Raw genomic sequence first — 19289 nt, 5'->3', positions numbered from 1 at the left:
ACTGTTATGTAAACAGATATGAATTCAAGTGAATCAATTTGTTATAAAGTTTTCAAATGTTTATATGAATAAAATGAATGAATCAGGATTCCTGGTATTGCTGATTATTCACAGGAAAATAATAAATCTTTGAGCAGAGGACCCAGTCGAAGGATGTGATCATAAAAATGGGATAAATTGACAGAAAACTAACAAAAGTGCCTTTACACACAGATTAATTTAATCTGGAAGCGATTATTTGTCTTTAATTGGATCCATAAATATTTAGTTATAGTCTTCAAAGTGAGTCCTCCCTACGTAGTTGAATTACGTAAACCGTAGCTCCACCCAGCACAATATAAAACCCACAGTTGGTTCCTTCTCAGTTCAGGGAATCCTCGGTACCGTAGCGGCGGTGACAACAGTTCTGTTGTAATGTCAGCAGCTGGTCTCTGTCAGTTTTTCTTCAGCCGTTCAGGATTTTGGACTTTAATCTTCTTCGTGGTTTTGGTCTGGACGCCTGTTAAAGGTAAAATCTGCTGCTTTTCTCCTCAACTTACGTTAAACTGTTACTAAGCAACCAGGAAACGTTTTCATTCAAGCTTTGATCAGTTTGTGAATATATGCTTTAAACAACTCTTAATGTTATGTTTTTAAGTTAATTTACTTGTTTGTGTTTTTCTCTTCTTCGTTCCGCTCTTCATGCTTCTGTTACTATTGTCACTATTCTGGTAATAAAAATCTTACCTGTTCAAGGTGAGCTTGAGGCGCAGTGAACTCAGGTTATAGAGAAAAATGGTGGTTTTAATGGTGACAGAAATCCAGGCAGCACAGGTGAATATTGAGGCTAGGAACTCACACCGGAGGAAGTCGACCGAGAGATGACATTAAGAGACGCAGGTGGAAAATCAAATCCTCACAATTATACATAAAACACGTACAGAGTTCTGCTACAGCGGCCGCCTGCTAAACGATAATCTTCCCTGCTAATCTCTAGAGACGACAGTGACTGAGTGAATTTTTGCCCTTACTGCACTACAATTTGTTCTTCAATCTGTTTTCATATATTTTATATTATCATTCTGTAATTCCGTCACTTTGCTGCTGTTGCACCAGAATTATTTACAACCTGTGGGACAATAAAAGATATTGTTGTAAAAAAAAATCTATTTTTCTATAATAGATTTTTTTTTTAATTATTGTGACAACTAACCAGATGAAACAAAGACATATTCTGCAGATTTTTGATTGAACCACTTTGACATATTTAATATAATATTATAAATACATTAGTACATGCCAATGAATAAACAATTCAATCCCCTTTAAACCAAAAAGCATTTTATTGCATAAAGGTCAATAATATAATTTGTTTATTGAACGCTCAATCATTTGTAGCAAAGGTTCAATCTGCAGATAAAAAACTTCTAACATCAACATGTGAAAAGCTGTTTATTTTTATGGCTTCACTAATAATTGGTTTTCTGACAGGATGAAGATGATCTCCAGGATCCTGCTGCTCCTCATCCTCAGCTCATGTCTCTGTGGTCAGTCTCCATCTTGTCTTTGTGACAGAAAGCTCTCTAGATGGAGCTGAAAGACTCCCATGTTCCAGTTCTCAGTGTGTCTGCTCCTCTCTTTCCCTCTCTGTCTCCTCAGCAGCAACATTTGTAGTGAATGTGACACAGAGCAGCTATCAGGCAGAGGAGAACCACAACATCACTCTGGAGTGGACCTTCACCTCCAGACCCGACTCCTCTCTGTCCTCCATGTTTATCCTCTGTGACCTTCTAGCTCCACCTAGAAGATTGGTTCTCTATCGGGTCCATGAAGGTGTTGAGATTCCAGAATCTCAGGATGATCAGTTTTCAGGACGAGTCCAGAGTGACAAAGACGTCCTCAGAGAAGGACGAATCAGACTCCATGTGTCCAGACTGAGGACTGAAGACTCTGGTCTGTATCTGTGTGGAGTGAAAACTGAAGATGGATTCAACTCTGGAAGATGTCGACTCAACGTATCCAGTGAGTTTCTGCTTCATTTCTGAACCTTAAAGTCTAAATGCTGTAAAACTGAGAAAATGAGCAGAAACTAAAAGTATCTGATGAATCTAACCATCTGCAGAGGATATAAATAAAAACTTTAAATAACACAAATAAATAAAAACTGTAATTAATGGGGGAAAAAACTAACTAAATGGAACTATATTGGACATTTACAAAACTAAAACATCCTCAAATTATAGATATAATGTCCTTTGGTTGTGTGTTTATTAATCTGTTAGTATTTGTTGAATTCACACATAAGCAGTTCATGATCCTCCTGATGGCTCTTATGCTAGGCTGCAAAATAACGACAGCAATAGTTTGGAGAAAACTCCTGAGTTTGTTGGTGGTTCAGCAATAATTGAACACGTTTATTGAAAATGGTATCTTCTGTTGAGTCTTCTTTACCCAATCAATGTTTAAAAAATCACAAACATTAACCACAGAATGGAGGGAAAACAAAAGACTGTTTTAGCTAAAACTAAACAGTATGTAACTAATACAAATTAGCAAACACATTCTAAATACTAATTAAAACTAACTGAATTAAACAAAATTCATAACTAAATTAAAGTACAATTAGTTGTCAGCTTGTTGTTGGTGAACAAACGGGTCCAAACTTCAGGTTTTAATTGTTTTTCTCATGAATTCTGTTATTGTTTCCGTTTCAGGTCTAAAGATGATTAAATCGACGGTTCCTCACAGGAACCTCATCAGTCCGACGCCACAGGAGGAAACCAGGAGGAGAGGTGAGTCTGCAGGTCCAAACTCTGATACTTCTGATAATAAACCAGGTTTTAACTTGTTTCTTTTTTTTTCTTTTGAGAGATTTTTGTGTTTTCTGACATTTTTCTTCTTTTATTTCAGGTCGTCGGTCCAGGATGTTTCTTGTTTTCCCCGTTTTTCTCTTCATCATTTCTCTGAGTTCACTTTTCATCATCAGCTTGAAAAATTGCTCCAAAACCACAAAGTAAGTCAGAAATAGTTAAAATACATCAGCGCTTCTTTCTCATAATCATCATCAGATTAATAAAATAATAATAAACCTGTTACAGATTTCAACAGAACCCCCTGAGAGCCTCTGCCTTGCAGTTTTGTTGCCTTGCTCAAGAGCAGACCTGTGTTGATGTGGAGAAAAACTTCATCCAGTCTCTCATTGTGACTCCTGATCAACTGCAGCGTCATGGAAACTGTGGAGGTTGAGTCGATCAGTCTGAGGCTTATCGATGAAACCAGGTGAGTCTGACTCATCAGTGGTCATATGATGATGTCACACCATGATGCAGCAGGCGATGCTCTTTGTTTGACTCTGGATTTTCTTTTGTTCTCCTGAAGGTTCTTCATAAAGAAGCTCACAGATTCTGCAGGAATCCCACAAACTTTCAGATAATCATGAGAAAATGTGGATTTTTCTCCAGGAAGAGGAAACACCTGAAGAGAAGCTCTTAGTTTTTCTGTGTCTGCCTACAGATCAAGGTGACCAGTCTGAGTGGAAGGTTTTCAGTCAACAATCTCTGACTGAATGTCACAAAAACTGAAGAAATGAGAACAGATTTTAGAAAACGCAGCTCAAACCTGCAACCTGTCCAGATGAATGAAGTGTGTGGAGAGACACCAGTAACAAAATCAGCTGGTCTAGAAACGCTGGGATCAAACTGGCCCAGCCTGGCCTGAACCAGTGAAGAGTCGCTGGTTTCTTTCTGAGCTTCATGGAGACATTTGAACTTTCTGCATCGTTTGCTGCTCCGCTGGATGTTCCAATCACTAACACTTAAAATATTATATTAATGTTTTTCACTACAGAAATACTTTTATCTACGCAAAATTATGTTTTGTACTTGAATATTTATTGTTTTTCTACTGTTGACTATTTATTGCCATAAAGTGAAGTTTGAAATGTTTCATGTTGTCTCTTGTCAGCTGTTCTTACAATAACAAGTCACACCTCAGATGGTTGGATGCAGCTGGAAAAACCAGTTTATAGATCTAAACAGTGTCAGACGTCACTGAGCAGCACATTAGGAGCAACTGCAGATATTTATTTTGTGCAAAAATTTAACAGCACTTTCTTTTTTTAGGAATAAACTTTTGGATCTTTCCACCTCAAGCTTAAAGATAATATGTGTGGCAGTATGCCCTGTGGTCCCGTCACATATGTGTTCAAATCCACAGTTATTGGCATCACATGTAAAGATGTTTAAATGGAGGGAGGGGGGCTGCTCTGGCACAATGGATTAAAATGTTGGTTCTCATTTATATAAATAACACTAAAGGTAACATATTCCCACATTCACTTTAATACTCTGCCATGGTAGCTGGTAACAGTTACCATGTAAGAACTGGTAACAGTAAGAACTGTTACCATGGTGATGGACACGCCTCTGTTTTCAGCAGAACTACATTCTTCCTGTTTTATGAACGTCAACAAAAGCATGCTGTCTGCGAGGAACGACGTAATGAAGGGAAGTGAACTTTGGTCTAAACCACGTCAGATGTGACCAGCTCTAACGGCTGTGATGCGTTCAGGGACTGTTTGTTTATTTCAGTGGGTTTCCAGAGAGCGGATCTGTTCATAAAACTCAGATGAACCCAGAGCGACTGACTCACCGGTGATTCTCTGAGGTTTCCTGTCCTCTGAGATGATGACCTCGGTGTAGGACACAGAACGCTTCACTCCACCTGCACAAAGCAACCAATCATGGTGACAGCTGGACGGGGGTCAAAGTTCAACATTTATCCTATAAAGCTGTTCTGCTGTCATCAGATTATAGGTTAAAGTTCATGAATGTTTTCTTGTGTCTCACAGAAACATGTTTGATATCAAAGTGGAAATCTGATTAAAACTTAATTGATTCAAACAAATAAAAACTGTGATAAAGTCTCTGAACCAGAATCTGTTGCAGTTACATGATTTATTGTCTTGTCAGTGAAAATTTGTCTCTTAAACTAAGTTGTTATTTCTATGCTGAAAGCTGAAAAGAAAAGTGTAGAAAATAAATTTAAAGCAGTTTAATACCTGGGTTTTGCCCTGATAGATACATTTCTCATATTTTATTAAAATACTTTGTAGCTGATATTTTTTTCACAGTAGATCTAAAGCTTGTATGACGTCACTCAGCCCTTTCACAGAGAAACCTTACAGGATTTTAATGAGTCACAGTTTGAGTCAGTCTCAGCTGACAAAAGTGCTGACACTGCAAAAACACAAAAATACTAATTATAAAGTATTTCTGTCTAGTTTTTAGTGTAAATCCCATGAGATGGAACATCTTCTGTCATGGAGTCCTGCTCTCTACTCCATGAGATTAGACACACCGTGGTGGGTGTCCCTTATTTTAATTTCTGAAAGGTAGCAACCCTATCCTACCCACAGGTAAGGATCGCATTGCTTAGCTTATTTCCAGATATGTTATGTATCTGTGTATGTGTGTGTGTGTGTATGTGTGGGTGTGAACTGATGGTGAAGCTACCAGCAGGATCACGGAGCTGCGCCAAGAAACTAACAGAAACCGTAAAGAGAAGAAGAAACAGTTGCAGCCCAGCCATGCATGTTTTAATGTCACACACCTCAGTTTTTAACAAGCAGGTCAAAGTCTAAACTGGTAAAGTTGTGCATACAAGGGGCGAAGTTTACCTTCGAGCAAAACGGCCTTCAAAAGAATCGCAGCGCCCCCTGCTGTCCTCCAGACTGCTCAGACAGTAGTTGTCTTATTGGAGCCATTTTGTCATCTTGTTTGTTCTGTTGATGTTGGAGTTTGTTTCCTGTTTCTACTCACTATCATTGCTCAAGAGGATTTTTGTTCACCTAAACTAATATCATTTAGATTTATTGCTTTGCCAGACCAGATATTGTTGTTCAAATCCATGTACAGATGAACTGATGGGAAATGTTATTATCATCATAAATCAGGATTTTAGTAATTTTATTGGGCAAAGATCTGATTCTGGATCAAACTGTGTGAATAAAGTAATCATGTAACTCAAATTTCAACTTTGTGTGTTTTCTTTTTTTGGAGTCTGGCTTGCTGAATATGAATAAATGTATGTGTTGTAACCAAAACAAAACTGCAGTTCCAGGCTTCAGAAAGGTCACCTGTGTGCTTTAGTTCAGGTTGTTTACAGAGTAAACCTGAGTCACTTCTGGGAGTGGAGAGGACCCTAACAGCTGACTAACATACCAGGTTTCAATCGCTATTCACACGCTTTTGGTTTTTTTATTTTTTATTTTTTTTTAGCCAATACGTTGCAAGTCTGAAGTAAACACAGGGTTCATAAACATCACCAACACATCACTCAAAGATACTTCCAAGATGACGACATCCACCATAAAGAAACCTGTGGAAAGAAAACAACAGCAGGACTTATATGACCGGAGGAATTCATGTCTGCAGGAATGTTTTTCTATTTATTGGGGTGAGTTGCAGAACTTTTATTGTTTTTAAAACACTATTACAGTACATAGCAAGTCACTGGCATGCAGATCTAAGTGAGCCTCACCTGGGTCTGTACAGCTGCTGCTGTGATAATTGTGACAGTGATAAGGCATTAAGCAGCGCTACGCTAGAAGATGTAACACTTAAAATAATTATTGACATTATTTTATTTGGGAATTAGGCCTATTTTTATATTTATAGCATAAATATACATGTTCTATTTACTATAACATGTATAATAAATATAGCATGTTATATTTATTATCCAATGGGGGATCCCAAGGAGGTTGGAGGTTATATATGTTTGAACTTTAAAGCTAAAAGGTCACCAAGTTTTGATTTACTGGTTACTACAGCCTGAATCAGATAGAGGAGCGGATCATCACCTTTTGCTGCCGACCAGCTCTGTCGTGATCATGCCTTGGAAGGATGTTGACGTTTGTAGAAAACTTTCTCTGCTGTGGCAGAATATGCAGAATATGAAAGATGAAAATATCATCTTTCTAGAAATGAGCAGAGAAATCTGATATGGATTCATCATCATAGTTTTCTTTGTAGAAACAAGAAAGAGTAATGTTTTCTCCCTCCTCAACAGGATCAGTGTTGGTTAAAATGTACATTAATCACCATCATAAGGAAATATTTGCTTTGTGAGAATCACAGATTTAGTGCTTAATAGGTACTGAAAATGCAAGAAGCCATTTAAGTCTGCAGACTGACTGTTAAGTGAAGATCTGTGGGAAGTTGAGTGAAATAAGTGCTTCAGTGGATTCATACTGAAATTAGCTACTAATAATTAGGAACCGGTGAATTCTGCTTGGCTACCATTGTTAGAACATTACATTGTTAGGACTGCTTGAATAACATCTGAGTTAACTATTGTGCAAAAGTGTGAGCAAAATATGTCAAACCAACAAGAAAGAGTTGATACATTTAGGAGATCAGCTCTCCGCTGAGTGGATCCCACTTCCTCTAAGTAGGTCAAAGCAATTGAGAAAACTGTTTAAATCAATTATTATGGTTTCCTAAGTTGTAAAATCAAACACATTAGATGGAATAAGTTGTGGTTAATCACTTGTGATTTTCCATTAAAGTATTTTGAAGAGAATCTAAACTGTTTTGGTGTCAGATCACCTGATCTGACCTGATTTGATGACCATGAGAATAATATGTAAAAAAAAAAAGTGTTGCAATGGGGATGATGTTTTATCATGTGGCAGAGCAAACAATGAGGCAGAAAATAGAAAAGGGAACTAGACTGTGAGGTTTTGGGAAGCAAGGGAATTTAAAGTTCTAGTTTATTTGTATTGGACATTTCAGTTACAAGGCAGTAGCTGAAAGTGCTTTGCATCATAAAAACATCAACAGTAACCAATTTTGAAAATAACCAAACATTAAATTGTATCCAATGCATCATCAAAGTTATCAATACACATTAACTACATTGATCAATGTTCCATTTAGTACTAATCAAAGGCAACTCTAAACAGGTGGGTTTTTGTCTTGGTTTTAAGGAACCCAGTGTTGCAGCTGTTTTGCAATTTGCGGTTTTGTGGTGCATAGAAGATTCTCCATGTTTGGTTCTGGTTCTGGGGATGCAGAGCACACTAGAACTCAGCAGTTTATCAATAATGTCATAAGCCAAAACCAACTCCACCCAGCATCTCCATCATGGCTGACAGCAGGCAACAGAGATGAGTGGAAATGTCAGAAGGAGTTTATGGCATGTGATCCATGAGTCACAGCTTTGAATCCTGTGACTCAGATTAACAGGGACATCTAGTGTCCACTTCTTGGTACTGCAGAGGAAAATTAAATCCTTTTCGCATCAAACCCTGTAGTGTTGGCATCCGCCACCGGCCAAGGTAAAAGTATGAAGTGGCATGTAAATTGGAGCAACACACCTGACAATTGTTGACAATTTGAGCAGAAAAAACAAAACAACAACACCCCCGCCCCCCACTCCACCCCTGGGCCCCCATACATTCAGTTTGAACTTCTGTCCAGGGGCGAACTGACCGTCTGGTTTACAGACTCATTTACTGTCCATATCTGGCAACCCTAGGCTGTCATAATTTAACAAAAAGAAAAAAAAAGTATATTAAATATAATTTTTATTGGCCACAACAGCCCATTGGTTGATTTTATTGATACGAGATGGGGCGGGTCAGAAAAACTATATGCCCATTCAGAAAAATATGTCAAGCTAACCGATATGTTTACCATACAAACGTTGACCACTGGAGCAGATTCATTAACGGAGAAGGAGGGAAAATTAGTGATTGAGGGATTCATTATCGTCAGAGAATGATGATGATGATGAGAGAGAGAGAGACGTGACCAGATACAGATTGAGGAAGAGTTCAGATTAACTCCTGCTGCTTGGTAAGAAGGAGTTAAAATGTTCATGAGGGAGCATTTCATTCAGGGAGGAGGACAGGTGTGTGTGTGTGTGTGTGTGTGGTGCGTTTGTTTCTAATACCTTGTGGGGACCTTTCTCCTGACATATACTACGTTGTGGGGACACACTGCTCCTTGTGGGGACCGAAGTCTGGTCCCCACAAGGGGAAACGCTTATCTTAGCTTCAAGCTTTAACATATTTGACACGAGTTTCAGAGATCTCTACATGTTCACTGTGAGTTTATGTGCTGTGCTTTAAGGTTTCTTATCTTTGTTTGGTGACATTCCATCCAGAATTTGCATGATTGAACATCACATTGATGTGGAAACAGCTGATCCAGTGTAGCATCTTATCGCTCTTCCTAGACAAATCGGACCAGACAAAAGAAGACGTTGGTTATCTGTCGGAGAACGGGCTGGAAAAACCAGTCGCAGTCCATGGAGTCCTCCGTGTTTGGCAGCTGCTGAGCCTGATGGTATCAAATGACTTTGTACTGATTTCCCTAATGCTGTTTTGGTGCCTGACTCACTCCCTCTCCCTCACATGGAAGACTGTATTGACAGTGTTGGTTCAGCTGCATTTATCATCATCAGGCCAATACAGAGCCCCAGCAAGGTACATGGAGCAGACAGACTGAGGCAGGCACAAATCTTCAGGGGAGATTGTCGGAGACCCGTCTTTTTATCCGATTGCTGGCAGCCAGCCTTGACTAACGAGTTCTTGCCTTAACCTTGAGTCTTGGGTTTCTCAGGTCTCAGTTTTTGGCAGAGTCCCAATTTAGAATCACAGTGATTGGGAATTCTTGGAGTGATTTCCTCATACTTGAAGCAGCCCTCTGTTTTTCTACAGCACCTGGATCCTCTTCACCTTGTTTCAAGGCCTCTTTGTCCATCCAGCTGTAAGCGAGTTGACTGATAGGAAGGAAACCCAGAAGTTTCTCTTCTCTGCAGTCAACTTTATGAGCTCTTCCTGAACCCCATAGACTCGTTGATCAGCCCTGAAAAATGAAAACAGAAGTAGGTTGCGTCTTTGATTAGCTGTAATGAATTTGCTTTAGATGGAGTTCTCTGCTCTGCTTGGGGGAGTCTTGTCCTGAGATTGCTTAAAGGTCACTTTCCCATCTCAGTTCCTTCTTTGGACCAACCACCTGCTTTCCGATCAGCACTCTCCATTCCTTGGTTCCTCCTTTGCTTGGGTTTGTGCTTATTGTGCTCAGGTCGGTCACCCTGGTTCTTTCAGTTCATCTATTTCCTTTACTATCTACTTGTGACACATCACACCTCTATAAGTTGCAACCTCCATTGAACTCTAATCAACTTTGACTGCAGTTGCATGCCATTTCTAATTACAAATATATTAAACATGATTATTGCTGATTATAAACAAATTAAACAAAATTAAACAGGGATCCCTGACCACCTTCTTCAGCATATTGTCATGGCTTGGACCAGCATGTCCAGTGGAGACTATGGTGGACACATTGCTTGCACATGATTTGAAATGTTTTCTTCCATGACCACTTTGTGTAGCCCTGTAGTTCCTTTGCATGGACCAGTGAGTATGAAGAGGCTTTCAATGCAGCTAAATCTGTTGTCTGCAGTGCTGCTCCTGATGTCACCAGGCCTTCCAGAGTGGATGTCTGTGATTAAAGTGCTGGTGCAGTGCTATTCCAAGATGGCGAGGATGGAGTGTGCCATCCTGCAAGCCACTATTCTGCTAAGTTTAAAACTCAGCAGGTGAACTATTCCACCCTTGAAAAAGAAACTCTCATACCTATCAAGTTTTGGATTTGAGAATACGGGAAATGTCGCCGTCCGATGCTACTGTTGTAAAAACGATAGTTTCTCGGCCAAAATGGGAGACTTGACAGGTATGAACTCTTGTGATGCTCTTTGCCTTGCTGCATTTTGAGGTGTATTTTGGTTCTTCATCAACTCCAGTGACTGTGCTTACTGACCACAACCCTATTGTCTTCTTGTGTCAGATGTGTAACCATAACCACCGGCTGATGACTAAAAACACGACTGCAGGTGAGCACATGTTTTTTTATTTAGCAGACTTATGCTATTATTGGCTAAATCTTTTATTTGTAAGTCTAAAATAGTCAACTTATAACCTTATTTATATGTCTGTGAATGAAATCAGTGTATCAGCAGCAGCCTGAATTCCTAAAACAACCACAAAGCTAAAAAAGTTCAACCTCCAATTTGTGTTCAATGTGGTACAGTCAAACCATTGTCTGCTTTCAGTTTCAACCATCTGTAACTCTACACCGAAACCTGGCAAAACAAACAGGCTTAGACACGCCAGGACAATGGCCTCAAACCTTTTCCTGGATAACTCCTCCTACACTGGATCCTGTCAACACATCTCTGTTCCCTCCTCATCAGATCTAGAGGTTTATTGCTGAGTGTAACAACTGTAAAGCCTCATTCACTGCAGAAACAAATGGTGTGTAGATCAGAGCTCAGAGCTGTTGCTGCTCTGCAGAAGATAAACAAACACAGTCGTCACTGAGAGCTGAAATGGCGGGGAGCGATCAACCAGACCAAGATAAGTTGTTTTGTTTCATCTGTTCAGATCTACTGAAGGATCCAGTGACTATTCCCTGTGGACACAGCTACTGTACCAACTGTATTAAAGACCACTGGGATGGAGAAGATCAGAGTGGAACTCACACCTGTCCCCAGTGCAGAGATAAGTTTGGACAGAGACCTGGGTTAAGGAAGAACACCATGATAGAAGAGTTGATTAAATATCTGAAGAAGATGGGAGCTGCTCTAGCTGACCACTGTTATGCTGGACCTGATGATGTGACCTGCGATGTCTGCACCAGAAGGAAGATAAAAGCTGTCAAGTCCTGTTTAACCTGTTTAGCTTCTTATTGTGAGGATCATCTCCAACCTCACCATGATGCTCCACCATTGAAAAAGCACAAGCTGGTGAATCCCTCCAAGAACCTCCAGGAGAGCAAATGCTCTCGTCATGATAGGGAGTTGGAAATTTTCTGTCGTCCTGATCAGCAGTGTATCTGTTATCTCTGCACTATGGATGAACATAAAGGACATGAAACAGTCCCAGCTGCAGCAGAAAGAGCTGAGAAGCAGAAGGAGCTCCAGGAGAATCGACAACAAATCCATCAGAGAATCCAGGACCAAGAGAAAGATGTGAAGCTGCTTCAACAGGAGGTGGAGGCCATCAATGTCTCTGCTGATAAAGCAGTGGAGGACAGTGAGAAGATCTTCACTGAGCTGATCCGTCTCCTCCAGGAAAGAAGCTCTGATGTGAAGCAGCAGATCAGATCCCAGCAGGAAACTGAACTGAGTCGAGTCAAAGATGTTCAGGAGAAGCTGGAGCAGGAGATCACTGAGCTGAAGAGGAAAGACGCTGAGCTGGAGCAGCTCTCACACACAGAGGATCACATCCAGTTTCTCCTCAACTACTCCTCACTGCCAGCACTCAGTGAGTCTACACACTCATCCAGCATCATTGTCCGTCCTCTGAGACACTTTGAGGACGTGGCAGCAGCTGTGTCAGAGCTCAGAGACAAACTACAAGACGCTCTGAGAGACAAATTGACAAACATTGAACAGGCAATTCCTGAAGTTGATGTTTTACTGTCTGAACCAGAGCCAAAGACCAGAGATGGATTCTTAAAATATTCTCAAGAAATCACTCTGGATCCAAACACAGCACACAAGAAGCTGTTATTATCTGAGGGAAACAGAAAAGTAACATCAACTGACCAACAACAGTCTTATCCTGATCATACAGACAGATTCAGTGTTTATAATCAGGTCCTGAGCAGAGAGAGTCTGACTGAACGTTGTTACTGGGAGGTGGCGATGAGAGGTGGAGCTGGAGTTGGAGTAGCAGTTTCATACCAGAACATAAACAAGGCAGAACCATTTGGATTCAATGACAAATCTTGGTCATTAAATTGTACCACAGACGGTTACACATTTCATCACAACAAAGTTAAAACTCCAGTACCAGGTCCAGTTTCCTCCAGAATAGGAGTGTACCTGGATCACAGAGCAGGTATTCTGTCTTTCTACAGCGTCTCTGAAACCATGACTCTCCTCCACAGAGTCCAGACCAGATTCACTCAGCCTCTGTATGCTGGAGTTAGGCCTCTCTTTAGTAAGGACTCTGTGGAGTTCATTAAACTGAAATAGTCAGCAGTGATCTGAGGTCCAGTTGGTTAAAATGTGTATTTTAGTTTCAGTTGTTTAAACCTCCATCATTGTTGCTGAGAGATATTTGTTGTCATTTCTTCACTGCTCAAAATCAGCTGTATTTATGAAACTACTTTATCATCTTGTTTGTTTTGTTGATGTTGGAGTTTGTGTGGGTGCTGCCCCTTCCTGTTTCTGTTCAGCCACAGAAGCTATCGCTGCTACGGAGGATTTTTATTCACCCAATCTAATTTCATTTAGATTTATTGCTTTGTCAGATCAAAAGTTGTTGTTGTTTGTTCAGATAATTGTACAGATGAAAAGATCAGATTATAAATCTATATGTGTCAATAAAGTCGTATTGTGACTCAGTCGTCTGTGTTTGTTTTTGGACAATGATCTTATTTTTTAGTTTTGCTTCATTACATTTTATTATCATATACCAGTAATAAAAGTTATTTTTATAAGAAACACTGAAACATTTCCTTATATCAGAGTTTAACACAAAAACAGGTTGTAGGTTGTATTTACTGAAACGATTATGTTGAAAGTAAACGTGTAATTCTCTTTTGATTTATTTAACTCGGTTTAGTGGAAATAGTTGACAACTTGGTTAAGTAAATTAGAAATTTAATTTCTTAGAGTGTAGATGTGGAATTTAAACACAACAATAATTCCTGTCAGGTTTAGGATTTATAAATAAGGGAAGTTATTTTTTTAAATCTGTTCCACCAGAAGAAACTTCTTAAACTCTGATAGGCTGAGCTTTGTTGACACTGAAATGCTGTTTACTTTCCCATGCATGTAATTTCTACAAATTTAAACACAAAAGGGAATTTAAGCAAAAAAAGATTTTTTAAAAATATATATATTTTCCAACCTTGTCTATAGGATATAATCCCATTGAGTGTAACTACAGACAGAAATTGCATTTTAATGGGCAGGAAATGGAACTTAATCACTTTTACAGAAAAAAAATTAAAACATTTTGGCATTTTCAATGCATTCAAACATAAGAACACCTGTTTCTGAATTTAACAAACTAAATACAGTAAAAAAATAATTTTTTTTTTAGCTACATCTATCACAGGACAGTGATCACGGATTACCATTAAAAATAACTTTTACTGCAAACATAATAGCAAATCTTGCAAGGCAATGCACTGCTCTCCTATGCATTGCTACTGCAGGGCCAATAACTTAATTGCACATCATTAGTTTAACCACATTTAAGCGGTTAAATGTGCTTTGAATTATGTTTGTGTTTGTATTAAATATGTTTTTTTAGGGAATTTTATGTCAAATGTTCCTGTTCTTCATGTCACATCAGGTGATTTGAGTAAAACCATTTTGAGCATGCCCTGGGGAGAAGAAATGGGAGTAAAGGTAAAGTAGGTCAGTCTGCTCACTGGAAAAACAAACACAATATGAGAGCATAAACATACCTGTGCACAGATATCTGCCTGTGGGCGTGTGAACACCGACTGAAGACGTTTCAAGGTGAAGTTTACTCTCACACATTTACACATTTACTAAACTCAGAGCTTTTAAGACACATAAAGAAAACTAAAAGTTTTTCATAATTAACACTTTCAGAAACATAAATAAGACTTTTCCATGCTGCATGAGTCAGTGGTTTGTTCTGAGTGAAAGTATTTGCAGAACAGCAAGTTATTTTTTTCCTGTCAAAGCGACAACAGGTTGGACCGGATTGACTTCTTGTTTAAACCTGCAGGTGGGGAGAGAGAGAGAGAGTGAGAGAGAGAGAGAGAGAGAGAGAGAGAGAGAGACAGAGAGAGAGGAAGAGAGAGAGAGAGAGAGATTTTGATTTTTAAAAACTCATTTATTCACTCAGTGGTGATACATAGGAACAATCAACACCAAGTCAAATTAACACATTCATAAATGAAAGTTCTGAGTTATTTAAAGTAAATAAAACACCTTCATAATCCCAAATCTTCTGAAAAATATTTAGCTCATCCTTTTAAATAATATTTATATTCTAACATCACTCTTGCTCTAACCATACTCTTAAAAAGTTTTACACAATCAGTATTCTGTTCATTACTAATTTTAAATTTTCTACTCAAATATATTGCAAGCTTCGCTTGACCGCAAAAAAAATTAAACAACCGTCCAATTTTCTTTTTTCCTTTGCCATATAAAGAACCAAAAATAAAAGACTGTTCTATAAAACTTTCTCCAAATAATCCCCAAATATCTCTTAGTAACGCAAATAAATCCATTAATCTAAGACATTGTACAAAACAATGAAAGATAGTTTCTCTTAATAAACAAAAAGGACATTTATCGGAAACAACAGGATTAATAATAGAAGCAAAAGCATTAACCGCAATAATACCATGTAAAATTCTCCATTGTAAATCACCAACATTTTTAGTTAATGGTGGTTTATATAATAATCCCCACACAGGTTTCACATCAAAACCAACCTTAAAATAATCTCTCCAAGGAGTATCTTTTTTATCTATTAATTTGACTTTGTTCAAAGCCTTAACACATTTCATATATATTAACTTTCCATTCACAGAATCCAAAATTGTCCATTCACTTTTTCCTTGCTCTAAAAAAGGTCCAGGACATTCAAGGTCTTTCATTTGTGGCTTAAAACACAGCTTAAGGAAGGGATCTGCTTTATCAGGTGTTAGACGTCCATCAAACCATCCCTTTATGAGTCTTTTGTCGTCTTCAGATAACATTCGCTTAAAAGTTGCCAACATAATGCTTACAGTTCTTAAAGAGTGAATCTCCAATCTTCGAGCCAAAGGAACAATATCATCCATCTCAGATCCAACAAGCTCAAGCAGATGTTTCAACGTAACCAGCCCACTTTTCATCAAACGTTCAGAAATCATAGCCATTTTGTCCCACGCTGAACCCAAACGAGATCCCTGGAGGACAGGTTCCAGTAATAACCAATTTAAAGATGTGGACGTTCCAACTCTCTTCGTTTCCATGAGGTTCCAAGATTTTAACACACTAACATAAAAAGATGACAAACACTTTACATTATGTTTTGAAAAGTCAACAATAAACAAAGTTTTACCAAAACCTAAATTACCAACTTTCGAAAAGAAATATTCTGTAACTTGTCTCCACAAAACATTTTGATCACCATACAAAAAACTCTGCAAAAACTGCAATCTGAAGGCTGCTTTCCTACTTTCTAAATGAATTAAGCCTTGCCCTCCTTCTTCCTTTGGTAAAAACAAAACACTCTGAGGGACCCAATGTAATCTGTCCCAAAAGAAATTTAAAATAATAATCTGTAATTTTACCAAAAGACCTGGTGGGGGTTCAAGAACAGATAAGCGATGCCACAAAGTTGAAGCAACCAAATTATTAATAATTAGTGTACGGCCTCTGTAAGAACATCGTGGCAAAAGCCAGTGCCATTTCTTTAATCTACCCTCCATTAATTCAATAAAACCTTCCCAATTTTTCATAACCTCTATTTGATCCCCCAAATAAACACCCAAATATTTAAAACCATTTTTTGACCACTTTAATTCATCAGGTAATTTAGGTTCTTGTTTTGTCCACTTACCAACTGACAAAGCTTTACTCTTGCTCCAATTAACTTTGGATGAAGAAATTTTACCAAAACACTCAATAATTTTAATTAAAGTAAAAACATCAGACTCTTTTGTGATTGCCACAATAATATCATCAGCATATGCAGAAAGTTGAAAAGGTAAAGAAACTTCACTTAACTTTATACCCTGCAACCTTTTCCTGATTTGACATAACAAGGGTTCAATGCTCAATGAATACAACATTCCTGACATTGCACAACCTTGGCGAATACCTCTCTTTACATTAAAAGGTGCACTTAAACCACCATTGACTTTCAATACACTTTCAATGTCACAATAGAGGGTTTTAATCATGGCAATGAACCCAGAGGAGAAACCAAAAGCTTTCAAAGTATTCCATAAATATTGGTGCTCCACTCGATCAAATGCCTTTTCTTGGTCAATAGAAATCAGACCAAAGTTTAAACCCAATAAATTAGAGACGTCCAAATAATCTCGAATTAAAGTTATGTTATCTCTTATTGATCTGCCAGGGATACAATAAGACTGATCAACATGTATAACTTGATCAATCACTTTTCTCAATCTGCATGCCAAAACCTTTGAGAAAATCTTGTAGTCAGTACACAATAGACTGACGGGTCTCCAATTCCTTATTTCATAAAGGTCACCCTTCTTAGGAATGAGAGTAAGCACAGCTCTGCGACAGCTAAGGGGTAACATTCCCCTTGCCACACTGTTATTTAGAACTTCCAACAAATCTTCAGCCAACACAGGCCAACACGATTTATAAAACTCCACAGACAAGCCATCTATTCCTGGAGCTTTGCCATTTTCCATGCTCAGCAGCGCCTCCTGCAGTTCTTCCAACGTCAAAGCATGCTCCAAAATGAGATTGTCTTGGTCTGACACCTTTTGCAAGTCCTTAAAAAACTCTTCTGTTATCACAGAATCTTCTTTAAACTCACTGGCATACAACGTTGAAAAAAAGTCCACAGCTCTTTTCCTCAGTTCGGTGGGATCTGTCAACTCTTTTCCATCTTCAGAACGAATGCAATGAATGAGACGATTTTGTCCATTTTTCTTCTCCAAACTGAAGAAGAATTTTGAGGGAGCATCCATTTCAGAGACACTTTGAAAACGTGAACGTACCAGAGCTCCCTGAGCTCTGAGCCCAAGTAGATCAGCCAAAGCGTTTTTTTTTTGTTTGAGCGTCTGAATATGGCCCCGATTTCCTGTGGACTCACAAAAACTCTGAAGATCCACAATTTCAGTCTCTAATTCTTCAATTGATTTTACCATTTCTCTTGTAACATTGTAAGTGTATTGATTACAAAACTGTTGAATTTTAATTTTACCAATATCCCACCACTGCTGTATAGATGTAAACTGACATTTCATGAGTCTCCACTGTTTCCAAAAAAAGCAAAATCCTTTTTTAAAACAACCATCATTTAACAAAACAGTATTGAAATGCCAATATGCACTTTTAGGTCTTAAATTATTTATAAACACATTTCCTATGATCATACAATGATCAGAAAAACCCACTGGACACAAAGTGCATGATCTAAATATTTGTAAATGATGCCCAAAACAATAAAACCTATCTAATCTTGCCAAGGTAATATAATTCTCTTTACAATGAGCCCATGAGTATTGCCTCATCTTTCCATTCTTAAAACGCCACACATCAGCTAAATCATAAGTTTCAATAATACGTTTCAATATTTTCCTTGATTGTAAATGTGGCTCCAAATGATTCCTATCTAAATCATCTATTGTACAATTAAAATCACCTCCTAAAATTAAGTAATCTGTTGACACACAATTTAATAGTGTATTTGCTAATTTTTCTAAGAAAACACAACGTTCACTTGAGTTCACAGGAGCATATACATTCAGTAAAATAAACTTTATATTTTCATACTTGACAATAACCTTTAACAATCTTCCAGATACAACATCTTCAATTTCAATAGAAACTGGAAGAAAATTTCTTGAAAAAAGAATAGCTACCCCTGCACTTAGCGAGGTGTTATGGCTCAAAATAATATTTCCATCCCATTCTTTCTTCCAATCAACCTCATTATCAACATTACTATGAGTTTCTTGAGCAAAAGCTATATCAATGCCTTTAGATTTTAAAAATTCAAAAAACATAGCCCTTTTTTTCACATCTCTTGCACCATTAACATTCAAAGATGAAATTTTAAATCTGCTCATAATCACACAAAAAAAGATCCAAAAAAGAAAAAAAATACAGCATCTTATCAGCTGTTTTTTAACTTTCATATAACTCACTTAATTCGAGCTCTGATTTTTTGCACCAGTTTTCGAAGTCTGAATACTTCAGTGTCCCTTAACCCATCAGATGTCCTTTGTCTCATTTACCATTTAGCTGAGTCCACAAATAATTTTCTATTCGGAAAAAAATCATCTATGACCACATCCCGTTTCCCTTTTGTCACTTCCAAAAACCTTCTAATCTGTTCTAGACTGTAACCATTGGTACTCTGACCATCAGGAATAGAGGAATCAGAAGATTCTCTATCGCTATCAGAATCAGATACAGCCTCTGAATCACTTTCTCTCCCACTCTTTTCTTTAAACTGAGCCTTTTTAGGTTTAACCCCTTTAGAGTCTTTAGATTTTCTTTTAGTGATTGGTACTTTAAAAACACTTTAATCATCTCTG

The 19289-nt window shown here is 38.1% G+C and overlaps 2 protein-coding genes across 3 annotated transcripts; both read left to right on the top strand.

Annotated features, from left to right (window-relative positions):
- Positions 1-336: 336 nt before the first annotated feature.
- On the top strand, positions 337-3924 carry LOC111611202. 2 transcript variants are annotated; one of them, XM_023347042.1, is made up of 7 exons: positions 337-508; positions 1471-1526; positions 1642-2001; positions 2694-2771; positions 2890-2992; positions 3078-3258; positions 3358-3924. In XM_023347042.1, the coding sequence occupies exons 2-6, from the start codon at positions 1472-1474 to the stop codon at positions 3223-3225; spliced, it is 744 nt and encodes a 247-aa protein (XP_023202810.1). In that variant the 5' UTR covers positions 337-508; position 1471; the 3' UTR covers positions 3226-3258; positions 3358-3924. The 2 variants fall into 2 exon arrangements, with proteins under 2 accessions (XP_023202810.1, XP_023202809.1); XM_023347041.1 differs by having other exon boundaries at positions 338-508; positions 1639-2001.
- A 2359-nt stretch (positions 3925-6283) lies between these two features.
- Positions 6284-13396, top strand: LOC102232837 (tripartite motif-containing protein 16-like). The gene is made up of 3 exons (XM_023346962.1): positions 6284-6435; positions 10842-10887; positions 11107-13396. Exon 3 carries the CDS (start codon positions 11383-11385, stop codon positions 13033-13035), a length of 1653 nt encoding a protein of 550 aa, XP_023202730.1. The 5' UTR covers positions 6284-6435; positions 10842-10887; positions 11107-11382; the 3' UTR covers positions 13036-13396.
- Positions 13397-19289: the final 5893 nt, after the last annotated feature.

Source organism: Xiphophorus maculatus, chromosome 14 (assembly GCF_002775205.1).
Source record: "Xiphophorus maculatus strain JP 163 A chromosome 14, X_maculatus-5.0-male, whole genome shotgun sequence".
NCBI lineage: Eukaryota > Metazoa > Chordata > Actinopteri > Cyprinodontiformes > Poeciliidae > Xiphophorus > Xiphophorus maculatus.
This window is presented reverse-complemented; position numbering and strand designations above follow the sequence as displayed.

Excerpts from the sequence above, each read along its gene's own strand:
- LOC111611202 (XM_023347041.1), top strand. The coding sequence starts at position 1,472 with ATGAAGATGATCTCCAGGATCCTGCTGCTCCTCATCCTCAGCTCATGT. Across the intron at positions 1,527-1,638 it reads CCTCAGCTCATGTCTCTGTG|CAGCAACATTTGTAGTGAAT; the intron begins GTCAGTCTCCAT and ends CTGTCTCCTCAG. Across the intron at positions 2,002-2,693 it reads ATGTCGACTCAACGTATCCA|GTCTAAAGATGATTAAATCG; the intron begins GTGAGTTTCTGC and ends TTTCCGTTTCAG.
- LOC102232837 (XM_023346962.1), top strand. The coding sequence starts at position 11,383 with ATGGCGGGGAGCGATCAACCAGACCAAGATAAGTTGTTTTGTTTCATC.